Source organism: Hippocampus bargibanti, linkage group LG16 (assembly GCF_051943395.1).
Source record: "Hippocampus bargibanti isolate YZ-2025 linkage group LG16, ASM5194339v1, whole genome shotgun sequence".
Classification (NCBI taxonomy): Eukaryota; Metazoa; Chordata; class Actinopteri; order Syngnathiformes; family Syngnathidae; genus Hippocampus; species Hippocampus bargibanti.
In genome coordinates, this window is record NC_142749.1 from 12791555 (window position 1) to 12804672 (window position 13118).

The 13118-nt window shown below is 41.9% G+C and overlaps 1 protein-coding gene across 11 annotated transcripts in view; it reads right to left on the reverse strand.

Annotated features, from left to right (window-relative positions):
* Positions 1–13118, reverse strand: part of LOC148886521 (neurexin-2-like) — a 162500-nt gene that overhangs the window by 23640 nt on the left and 125742 nt on the right. For all 11 annotated transcript variants that reach the window (XM_089016455.1, XM_089016452.1, XM_089016449.1 and 8 more), the window contains one exon: positions 5451–5632. In XM_089016455.1, coding sequence (XP_088872581.1) covers positions 5451–5632 — 182 coding nt within the window. The remainder of the gene's footprint in view (positions 1–5450; positions 5633–13118) is intronic.

The following is a 13118-nucleotide window of genomic DNA, read 5'->3' on the forward strand; positions in this document are numbered from 1 at the left end:
GACAAGCTATCATATTCACATGCCCCGATATTGACTCAGTTCATGCAAAAAATATATATATATATTTCTCACTTTCATTAAAACCCAGCCAGAAGCATTTTAGATCACAGACAAGAAATGTGTCGCTGACGGTGTAGCGATACACACTTGTGTGTGACCAGTATGGGGACGGTCCCCACTCCGTCATGATCTGATGTGATAAGCACCGTTGAAAATGGATGGACGGGTAAATGGCGAAGAAATACCAACATTCTCAGATTTAACGTCCATTTTGAAAGTTCTAAAACACTGCTGCTTAGTCGAGAGAAACCAAATTGCATATCATCCGTTTCACTTCCCCCCCATTTTCAAGTATTTCTCTCCTTGAATTGAGTCACTTTGGCCAAAGCGTCTCCAGCGACGAGGGAGATGACGCTATGGATGTATGTGAGATGTGTATCTGAGTGCTCTGCTCAAGGAACCTTACACTCCGTGAACCACTTTCGCTGTCTGAGCATTTAATAATGTGTCAATATGTCAAAGTGTTTGAGCGCAGTGACTTGGCAGCAACAAGAACGGGGAGGGATGAAAAAAAAAAGACACAAGCTGTAAGCATTGCATGTAGCTGTGGAGACAAGATTTAATCTCAGGGGAAAAAATATGTCATATGCTTGCAAAATAGAGAAACACAGTCGATGTCGTTTACGGTATAATATTTACATCTTAACTCATTCACTGCCAGACGATATACAAAAATGTATTCCAATGCCAGGGTTTTTGTCATTATCACTTGAATTTCAGGACCTACAATATTTACTTTTAGGACTACATTCAATAAACATTCAATGCACCATACGAAACCTTAAACTGTCTGCTTTCATCAGAAAAAAAAGAGTTCATTCCTAAATTATATGGGTCTGGAGTTTATGAGCTTGAAATGTGGGTGGCTGTACAAAAGGGAAATGCTGCCCCGTCGTGGAAGGGAACAAACACTGCTAGAGGTCTGACCAGCGCTTTATCGGCACCCTTGCGCTCGAAAAATCAAAACCCAAAAAAATTCGGGAATGGCACCCCACGTCATATTTTCAATTGCATTCAATTGCAATGGTATTTAATGATAATTCCTAAATTAGATGGGTATGCAGTTATATGAGCTTGAAATGAGGGCGGCTGTCCAAAATACAATGCAATACATACATACTGGTTTATTATATAGCGCTTTAACAACAGCTGACGCTGGAACAACGCACTATCATGGAAAAAGGGGAAATGCTGCCCTCTTGTAAAACATTGCCAGAGGCCATGGCCAGCGCTTTATCGGCACCCAAGCATGAAAAAAACATTACCCGAAAACATTCGGGAATGCCGCTCTACGTCATATTTTCAATTACCGAATAAATTCGTGAATGGCAGTGAATGAGTTAAAATTGCTTTTCCGTCTTCTCCGGGAAATAAGTTCAGAACTATTTTCGGACTATCAGAAACAATTAGCGGAATGGATTGTGGTGAACACAAACTGGTGGCATAAAAACAGGAAACTATGAAAGTGTGAAAAACAGCATCCAAGATTAAAATATGCACTGGATGGAAAAAAAGCTACATTAAGCAGCTGCGATTTTAATTATTACACCACTCTCAGACGTTTGACAGCTCTCTCCTTTGGTTTTCATCACGCCACATCTGTCCTGCGGCTACATACTAAAAAGGCTGATTTCCCTCCAGAACAGACACACTTGATGACAGCTGCTGAGGTGTCGCTTGTTTCGTCAACAATCACTATATTTTAATCACCACATTGTTTTGTTGTGGTTATATGTGGTTGTTTTCGCAGTGATAGCGCTTTAGACTGATATCACTGTAGCACCCGTGTTAGTTTGTTTAATTTTTTTGTGCTGTTTTAAAAGGGTTATGCAAGCAGTTTGTTTATGTATGGTGTGGCGTGCACAAAAATCCAGAATCGGGAATTTGAATTTTGCATTACTTGCGCAACATGAGACATAACGTATTTTCAAGTATATAAGGCGCACTCAAAAGCCTTCATTTTCTTCAAAAGATGACCTTATACGCAGGTGTTCCTTATATGTGAAGTAATATTAAGCCACAAAAGGGCTCGCAACTACTGTCAGCAGCCATTGACTCGACTCCCCCTGTAGAAGAAGTATTGCGTAACCACAGTCGCTACTGTAGCGTCTTATAATGTGGTGCGCCTTATATTTGGAAAACGTTTATACATTTATATATAATAAAACGTTTATATATTTATATATTATATTTGGAAATATTTTTTTCATTCATGCACCTTATATATGGAGAAAGTTTGAAAAGCCACCATTCATTGGGGGTACGACTAATAGTCCGGTGCGCCTTATACTGTACATGGAGAAACTTTGAAAATCCATCATTCATGGAAGGTGCGCCTGATAGTACGGTGCGCCGTATACATGGAAAAGGTTTGAAAATCCACCATTCATCAAGGGTGCGCCTTATAGCCGGTGCTGCTTATAGATGAAAAAAGTTTGTAAATACACCATTCATTGGGTGTGCGCCTTTGAGTCCTGTGCATCTTATACATGGAAGTTTGAAAATACACTATTCATTGAGGGTGCGCCTTATACTCCGGTGCGCCTTATATATGGAGAAAGTTTGAAAAGCCACCATTCATTGAAGGTACGCCTTATAGTCCGGTGTGCCTTATACACGAAAAAAAGTTTGGAACTACACCATTCACTAGGGGTGCGCCGTGTAGTCCGGTGCGCCTTATACATGTCAAAAGTTTGAAAATACACCATTCATTGAGGATGTACCTTATACTCCGGTGCGCCTAATGCACCGGAAAACATGGTGAGAACCAAACAGACCTCTTCCAAAAGAGGATCTGGAAAAAAAAAAAAATCAACAGCCAATGCGACCACTGCACACTGATCGGATTCATCACATCACGTGAAATACTCGTGCTTCCTATTCATATCTTGAACTGTGTGTGTATTTGTGCCATTTTTTCCATTCAAGGCTTCCTTTCTCGATTATTTCCATAAACCCGCTGGGAAATCGCTTGCTTATTTTTTTTTCTTTCACCGAGTGCTGGCCGCCTCGCCAATAACTGACACATGCTTCAAATTAGCATGTTGCTTCACCCGCTGGAAACTAACGTTGACTGATTGATGTACAAATGTGGAGGAGGGAAGGAACCTGCTTGGGTGGTGGTGCAGGAATAGGAGGAGGGAAAGGAAAGCGATGTCTATGTTCCAGGTTGTCGTCTCCAAACATGGACGCATTTTCTTTACGTCGCTTGCCAAACAAAGTAGCCGTCTGGAGCCTCTCAATTATTCTGGCGGGAGATTGATTCACGTTGTACAAAAGTGGCCACGGTTTGCCATCTTTTCAGCACAATCTGATTTGTTAATTATGGCAACCTTTCTTTTCCCACTGAGGCTGCTTTCCCGCTTCTCAGCTCTTGCGCTGTCATCGCTTGCCTTATGCTTGCCATTAGCCATGATGGATGGGCTTTGATCGCAAAATACTAAACAATTGCGGATACAGCACAAACAAAAGAATATTACCTGTGACAGAGTAGACTGGCAAAGTACACTAAACTGAAGACGAGGAGTCAGAAAACTTGGACTTGGGGGAGTCCAGTGAATATTTTAATCCCCAAAAACCAAATGGATAGGGCACTCAGCGCTCTGGATGGTGCAAGGTTATCTTTACTGACACACTTCTGCGACCTTGTGGGGACATCAGGGACAATGCCTGTTAGATCACACTACTCATTCCCCTTGAAAAGGTCTATTCAAACATTCTGGGAAGGAGGTTCTAGAGGGAAGTTAAAGCTTGTATTCTTGAGGTGCATTGTGGTTTTTGTTCTGTCGACGGAACTGTCGATCAGCTTTAGACTGACAGCAGCATCCTGGAGGGTCACAGGATCTTGGAGTGGGTGCTAAACTAGGTCTCTCAGGAATTCTTATTGGAGCTGGAGGAGTATGGGGTACCGAACCCTGGACCATGAGCATCAGAGCAATTTGGATTTCGTTCCAGTGTGGGGATTATCTGTGAGGGTGGCACAGCTTTGATTTGGCCGAGTAGACCGCAGAGCCTGTGGCAAAATATACTAAACTGGCTGGCGACCAGAAAACTGGGACTTGGGAAAGTCCTATCAATATTTTTATCCCCAAAAACCAATTGGATAGGGCAGTCAGTGCTCTTGATGGTGGAAGGAAGTATTTGCTGACACACTTCTGCGACCTTGTGGAGACATCAGAGTCAATGCCCGTTAGATCATACTACTCATCCCCCTTGAAAAGGTCTATTCAAACATTCTGGAAAGGAGGTTCTGTAGGGAAGTTAAATCTTGTATTCTGGAGGTGCATTGTGGTATTTGTTCTGTCGACGGAACAGTCGATCAGCTTTAGACCAACAGCAGGGTCGTGGAGGGTCCTAGGAGCTTAGAGTGGGTACTAAACTAGATCTCTCAGGAGTCCTATAGGAGCTATATGACTGTGGGGTAGTCCTGTGCCTACAGGACACTATGGGGTAGACTATGGGCTACAGGACTATGGGGTCGTCCTGTAGCCACAAGACTATGGGGTCGTCCTGTAGCCACAGGACTATGCGGTAGTCCTGTAGCTACGGGACTATGGGGTAGTCCTGTTGCTGTGGCAAATCAAAGCTGTGCCACCCTCACTGTGTCCACAAGCTGCAGGTAGTGGCTGAAAGGAAAAAGATCACAGATACAAACGGGCAAAAGTGACACGGCAATGGGGTGTCTCGGCTTTGCTTTTGAGATAGCATGAGAAAGGTGGTCATCCCGTAGGGGGCTGTTGAGGAGTCAGATGACATCCTCTGACGTTTCCGTTGGAAATGTGAAATATGTTGCATCCTCGCATGAGGTCCATTTGCGATTGTTCAACATCCATGACTGGATTGAGCTATTTTGAATGATTTGTTTTTTTAATGTGGATTTAAACGCGTTTACGGCAACTCATCACTTCCTCACTCCATTTTTTTTAATTGTTGATGTCAAATGATGTGTGATTTGTATTTATTTCATGCATTTATTTGTAGAATGAATGATGTTTGATTGTCTTGATTTACTTGGCAATATTGTTTGCCTTGACATTTTAACTCCATGGCAAAAGATGAGAAAATGCAGACTATTAGAATTTAGTTTTGTGCATTCTATAACGTCGGAATTTTGCCCTTTCATTAATCCCATCACGTCTTGTTGACAGAAGCTAAAATCTATTTTAATGATGGTTTCAGCTGAGACACGGCACTGAATTATTAAATGTCATTTGGTTGGTGGAAAAGATGGCTCGTTTTCAGCCACTCACAGATGCGTCCATAGAGAAGAAATATTTATCCAAGAAAACTTGCCATTATAACCGCAAATGTTTTAATTTTCAACATAACTAATCCCAAAGCGAGATATTACACAACCTCGCGGCAAAAAAAAATCCTATTCGAGCACTTACTATGTGCAGCTGAAGATAGTCTCCGAGCCCGTGCGTGCTCTCCACACGCACCAAGATGGCGTCTTTCTGCAGGCTGCTGAAGCCCACGGCGAGCCGGTCGGCTCGGGTACTCGGCCGCTCGTTGGGCGCCCAAGTGAACGTGATTAGGGCACCTCCTTTCCCGAAGATGTACGTCGTTCCCGCTATGGGAGGAAGAGAGAGAGATGTGTAAACAAAGACACTTTTTATTTATTGATTGATATTTCCGCACATGCTGTTTGGACACAGTGTTATTCTTGCAGCAGCAGGGGTGGGCTCCAGCGGGCGCTTTGCCATATAGCATTTCACAAACTCACAAGCAACAAAAAAAAAAAATATATATATGGCAATATATATGAGTGGGATCATAAATTCAATCTTTTACACTTGCACACTTCAAGAATCATGAAAATGTCGTGGAAAATCCTACTGGACCCTCCAAACCCTGCCCACCACCGTTTCCATGGACTCCCCTCAGTCAGGCGCCATCCGCACCAAATCCAACAGACATTTAAACGGCTTCTTCCCCTTAGCCATTAACGCTTTAAACAGTAACCCAAATATAACTGTACAGTGCCTCTTTACTATTTTGCACAACCTTGTGGATCTGCATGCCCTTATAATCATTCTCTCTCTGTCTCTCTCTCTCTCTCTCTCTCTCTCTCTCTCTCTCTCTCTCTCTCTCTCTCTCTCTCTCTCTCTCTCTCTCTCTCTCTCTCTCTCTCTCTCTAGCATGATAATTAGCCCTCTTGCTAATTAGCGAGTGCTCTGTCTCTCTAGAATTGTATTAGCCCTCTCACGAACTAGCTAGTACTCTCTCTCTCTAGCATGATAATTAGCCCTCTTGCTAACTAGCTAGTGCTCTCTCTCTCTTTCTCTCGCTCTTTCTCTCTCGCATGAAAATTAGTCCTCTCGCTAACTAGCTAGTACCCCCCTCTCTCTCTCGATCTTTCTCTCTCTATAGCATGATAATTAGCCCTCTCGCTAACTAGCTACGTCTCTCTCTGACTCTCACTTTAGCATGATAATTATTAAATTATTATTATTAAATTGGTGTTTTCGTGTTTATTATGTTTGTTAAAGTCATTATAAGTGCCTTGCACGCTGGGTCAGAGAGGACAGTAATTTCATCTGTGCTGTATGTCATGCATATTAGCATATGTGACAATAAAGCTGACTTTGACTTTGAATTAGCACTCTCGCTAACTAGCTTTCTCTCTCCGTCTCTCTGTCTCTCTTTCTATGTAGCATGATAATTAGCCCTCTTGCTAACTCGCTCGCACTCTGTCTTTCTCTCGAGCATGATATCTCTCTACCTCCCTCCCTACCCCCTTTCCTCCCTTCCTACCTCCCCCTCGAGTTCATAAAGTCATTTTGTGTTTTTTTAAATTCATGTTAGGATGTGAAGTCATGTAAAGGCGAGTAGGATGTGACATGACAGGAAGTCCAAGAAAAATAAAATGATGAGAAAGGAAATAGAAAAGATGTTCAAATGGTGAGTATAGTTTTTGCTTTTTTGAATGTTGCTTTGCCGATGACCATTTTGTGTTTGGGAGCCTTTTACTGAGCGAGTTGCTTGTTCTGTAGCCACAAAGGGACACATGTCTTCGTGTGCTGGTCCCAAGCCCGGATAAATACAGAGGGTTGTGTCAGGAAGGGCATCCGACGTAAAAGCTTGGCCAAAACAAACATGCGGATCAAACCTCTAAAGATGGAGGACACTGATTTGCTGTGGCGACCCCTTGAAGGGAAAAGCCGAAAGGAAAAGAAGAAGATATTATATTCTTAGAAGATGGATCCAGAAGCCGAAATGTATATACTAACTGAAAAGACCTAAAAAGTTCAATGAGGAAGACTTCACAGCAGAGCGAGTGATTTCTCAGGATGATGATGCAGTGGGGTTGGGCCGGGTGGCGGATGAGTGATGCACTTTTTGCGAGAGCTAAAACCTGAGTAGCTGGCGGAAAACACAAAGTGACACGGATGTCCTCGACGTGGCCGTGGGAATGCGCAAGCCGCGTTCCACACAACCGAAAACAATCGATAAGTACGGAAAGAAATGCTTGTTAGCTCTTAAAACGAGCATTTACATCAGTCAGATGGCTATTTTTTTCCGAAAGTAAATCAATAAAGAGACATGCAGAGGAATGCTTGAGAACTAATTGAGGCCTCAATTCATACCATGAAAGATTGAAGTAGTCTTCAGCGATGTGTAATGGCCGGTTGCTACAAAGGTTCCTTATTGATAGCGGCTAACTGCTGTCTGATAGTCAAAGACCTCCAAAGACTTGAATATTACTTTGTGCTGACTTTGAATTTAATTAAAGGCCAGGTTCTCACACTGTGTGTTTTTTTTTTTCATACCCACGCTAATCTTAATTAATATCACGGATTTGCAGTCAACTGTGAGTCTGTGACATTGGTTACATGACGGAGTCGCACGCAGTAAGTGAGCTCGATTGCGTTCTTTCTTGGACTGAATGTAATCTGCATCTGGCCTCACTCTGCCCTCCTTTCTATTCAGTGAAATCACTTTTGACTTTTCTTCACTTCAGACTCTTTGAATTATTCACGCAATCTTGCACTCCTGTTGGGGCATGTACGTAATTACTCAGTACGGCGAGGGCGAAACACTTGAGCTTCGCGTCGGTTCAATTCGGAGCGGTAAAATAGTCACATTCCGTTTTCATATCTTCATATTATAATAACAAGTAACTGAATGAGTTGAAATATTTAGATTCAATTCGTTCATAAAAAAAAGTCCACAAAATATGGGCGCTTTGTTGCTTAAATAAGGCAAAATGGAACCTCTGAAGTTGCAAACATTTTTTAAGGCTCTAAACCAAGGGTGTCAATCTCATTTTTTGCCGAGGGCCACATTGTAATTATGAATTTTGGGAAGCCATTAGAATGTTTCATCCCCTCCACATATTACATCCAGAGCGTATAACGAATTAACTCATTCACTGCCAGACATGCAAAAACGCGTCCACTCCAGTGCCAGGGTTTTTGTCATTGTCATTCGAATTCCAGGATTCCAGAATATTGAGTTTTAGGACTACATCCACATTCAATGCAGTGTAAGAAACCTTAGACTCAAGTTAATTCCTAAACTATATGGGTCTGGAGTAATCTGATCTTGAAATGAGGCGGCTGTCCTAAATGCAATGCAATCCATATTGGTTTATATAGCGCTTTAACAACAGCAAAGCGCTAACATGGAAACAAGGCAAATGCTGCTACCTTGTGGAAGGGAAAATATTGCCAGAGGTCTGGCCAGTGCTTTATCAGCACCCAAGCAAGAAAAGACAAAACCCAGCCAAATTCGGGAATGGCGCTCTACCACATATTTTCAATTTCCGAACATAGTTGGTTAGTGGAAAAGATGGCTCGTTTTCAGCCATTCACAGATGCGTCCATAGAGAAGAAATAAGTGAATGGCAGTGAATGAGTTAATGACTACTTTTCAAATTTAAAGTAAAACATAATGATTGTTATTGTGGTTTACATGGGACAATTTGACATTTTGGTTTGGACTTTAGCTAGCATCATGGAATTTCACAAGTTTGATTTAGCTTACGCGGGCCGAATAAAACTATGTGGCGGGCCAGATTTGGTCCCCGGGCCTTGACTTTGACACCATTGCTCAAAATTATCAATCAATGTAACCGACGTGGGTGGTGTGCAACAAATTGACACTCCTACAAAGTATCTGTGTGTTCCTTCTAAAAAAAGAGTATTTAAAACCGTTCAATTCCAGGCGTCTTGTTTGACTTGATTCGCTGAGGATACATATTTACACTTTTTGCTGACTGAAGTCCTAAATCCAGTGAGACTGCGACTCATTTGCATCGAATGCTAAGCAGCAAATATCAATCTCACAATTCAAAAGCATATCCCGGCTAACTTATTGCATATTGTCACAGCAACTCCACCATAAATGACGACCAATTCCCACGACGCATTGGAAGAAATGCTAACGTACGCGCGGGCTAAGTGGTCTTGCCAAAGGATGGATGGCTTCACTTATGCTAGTTTTAAAAGTGGCAAATCGAGATGGTAAATCGTGATTCGACATTCAAAGCGATTATGACGTCTCCCCTTATCAACCGTCCATCTGGAGGAAAACATGCATCAAAAAGTCGATGCAAAACAGGTCTTGTTTAGACTGTTAGGATAAAAATCAGGATCCTTTTGCATGATACATCTCTGCGCTCTCTAACAGCCCCCCTCCACCCCCTCCCAATCCCACAGAAGGGCCCTTCTCATCTCTCAAGGCCACATGACACGTATGCTTCAACAACAGTCTTAAGAAAAGAACCGGCTCTGTATTTGTTTATTTCGTTCGCTTTTACAAGGATTGTTAACCACATAACTTGCCTGTATTTCTTCACAATACATGAAAAGACAATGAACACAATGAACACGGACCGATATTGAGGACCGTAGGTGAGCTTGAGTTGATCCCGGATGTATCGTTAATAAAAAGTGACAAAGAATGAAAAATGGAAAGAAAAACATTTCTGTATTGTATTGCCGGGGCTAAAGTCAAAAGGCCATTTGAGAATTGATACTTTGTGACTTTTTCTTTTTTGTCTTGTACTTGAAAAGCACTTTATATATTTCACAAAAAAAAGAAAGAAAAAAAGTGTGTCGAAAATATATTTACATAAAAAAACACCATAGCTGCTATAAAAAAAAAAAAAAAAAAAAAAAAAAAAAAACAACAAAACAAAACACAAATTTAAAGGACAACCAACGCCCCCGGACAAGTTGCGTCCATAATTTGTAAAATCACTTCAAATGACTTCTACTGAGCATATTTTACAACGATTCCACGGCACATAGCTAGATTTTAAGTTTTAAGACTCGCGCTGAATATTCAGGAAGTCTTGTTTTCGAGTTGATGACGATGCCCGACCTGATGTCACGTCTGGAATACCCCTGACCGAGAAAGCGACACACAATGCATTTTGGGTACTTTGTTTGGTCTGAAAACTTCATGTTGATGGCGAAATTAGAAGCAAAACTACATAAATAACGCGATGGTGAATCGTTGTGTGTTGCACCAATACTACTTTTTGATACGAGTTGAAACAAATTCTCAAGTTCTCCGAATCTGAAGCCATTGTTTTGATTCTAGGGCGAGGCAAGATGTGCTAGCGTGACGTCACAAACAAGGGGGCGGGACCTTTTAGAAACTCATTTTGAAGGAGTTTCCGGACACTTTAACTCATTTTTATTGGTGTTTTGCATTTGACTAAAAATATCAGCCTGCATGTTTTGGGTATTTTAGATGCTATAAAACGTTTTTCTGATGTCAGTTAGGAAACAAAACAAAAATGGTGTCGGTTGTCCTTTAAAAAAAAATCACAAACTTAATTCTGGTTAAAATACGGTATTTTCTTTTTTGTTGTGTCAGATAATTTGTTTTCTTTTGTTTTTGACTTTGAGATGGCGCCGCGAGAGTGGCTGCCTTTACAGCAGCTCCCGTGTTTTGTTTTTGCTGCTATTAAATGTAAATTACTCCACTGTGAGCCAAATTAAGGCTCATCTAATCAAATGTAATTTGCAGCGACTGTAGTCATATCCGAAACGAAGCAAATTAAGGCCATGTTATGACAACTTGCTTTGTAATTTCGAGTGTACAAATAGTAGGGCCTCAAGAGTGCTTTTAACACCATCAAGTAAATGTGTTGTTATTTCTGAGAATGTCTCTGAGTGAATCATTCAGCAAACCTGGCCTGCTGTGAAATAACAGCGTTTTAATGATGTGTCCTTAATATGCAAATTTAATGGGCAAATACATTTAATTGTGGCGACACGGTGGAGGCATGTCCGCCTCATGGTGCATAAGTGCAGGGTTTGATTCCGGATGTGGCTTTCTTGTGTATAGTTTGCATCAGTGGCGGACCGTAAAGGCCCGCAAAGCCTTATCTGCTGGCCTAAAATATCCGAATCAGGGACTGATGTTAATTATATTTTCTCCATGAATTCTTATGAAATATTTCCAAATTGTCTTTCAGTTTCTTTTCATTGCTTTTCCCCTGTTGCGCTGCTTCCAGATGTTTGTTTTCATATTCAAGCATTTACCCAATGGCATTTCAGCCATCATTTGTTCAAAGGGTCAGACATGTACATGGATGACTTCACAATCAGTTCTGCAGGCCCAGTCGCATCAAATGTGTTTGCGAGTTGGCAACCCAAACGGGGTACCAATGCCTTCTTGAAGGCGCCGAGCAACGGCAAAGTTTTCGCTAACTATGGTTGACTAGTATCACTAGTCGCGAGTGATAAGGGCATACTGGCCAGAGCTAGCATACTATCTGTATCGAGCTGCAGAGGCAAATATATTGTTGTGTTGATTTAACAGTTTTGTCAACCCACAATGACTGAAGTAGGAGAAGAAATGGATTTTGTTCCAGATTTACCGTTAAAGCCATTTTCAAGACGGACTTATCAATAAACAATGGACATTGTTAAGAAAGGTCGGTCAGTTATTTATTGGCTAATGGTCCCCTACTAGTGGATTTGTAATAAATCACACCACCCTTTTTTCAGTCTGGATTGATTCAGACATAGCACTACTGAAGGCCTAGAGATGAAATCCACGGCACGCCACTGGTTTGCATGTTCTCAACGTGCCCGCGTAGGTTTTCTCCGGGTATTCCGGTTTCCTCCCACATTCTAAGAACATGCATGGCAGGTGAACGGAACACTAAATCTCGAGTGTGAGCGAGGATAGTCTCTGTGCGCCCTGCGATTGGCTGGCAACCGGTTCAGGGTGTCCCCCGCCTACTGCCTGAAGACATATGGATGACATTTGCTGTATTCCCGTACATGAATAATGAGATGTGATACAACTAACATCTTTTACACGCCGCATTGTCTCATCCCAAATGTCCCTTGTAACTGAATAAACCGAACAAATGGCGATCAAAGCGTCGTTCGTCTTAAAGCTCGCGCGAGGTAAATACCGTATATAATGGCCCACACGGGGACATGAAGCGTACTCCTATACATCCAAAGCATCCCGATCCAATTGTGAGCCAATGCACAGGCTTTCCATATCACTCAGGTCAGAAGCCTCATCTGGTGATTGATCCATCTGCTTTTTTTTTTTTTTTGCAGGAGCCGTCACGCTCTGAATAATTCCCTCAAAATACCCTCGGCGGATACGTCTTGGTGGTTATATGCGCACCGGCTGTAACATTATGGATGTGTTTCTGCGCCACATTGCATTGACTACCCACTCAAAAAACGTTCCGTCCTTTCTGCCTTTGTGCTCTCGGCCTACTGAGTGCACAACAGACGAGGCAATGAGCGATAGGCTGCGCGCGCTGGTGGTAATTTGCATCACGGCTCAATGTTTGATGCAGAGATGGTGGATGGAGGGGTGGGAGGGGGTGTGACTTGCTGACGAAAAGACGAGATGCGTTTTGGTTAACAATCATACAAAACAAAAAAAAAAATGGAATGAAAAAATATTTTGGGGTTGGTGTTGCTTTATGACATTTTTTTCATCTCTGACAAGCCCTACATGAATAAAATTTCATTTTGATGTACACACTCATCGAGTTATAAACTCAACATCGTATATTATCACATATATTTTACGATTGCGACAGCGTACAACTACACTTCATCCCA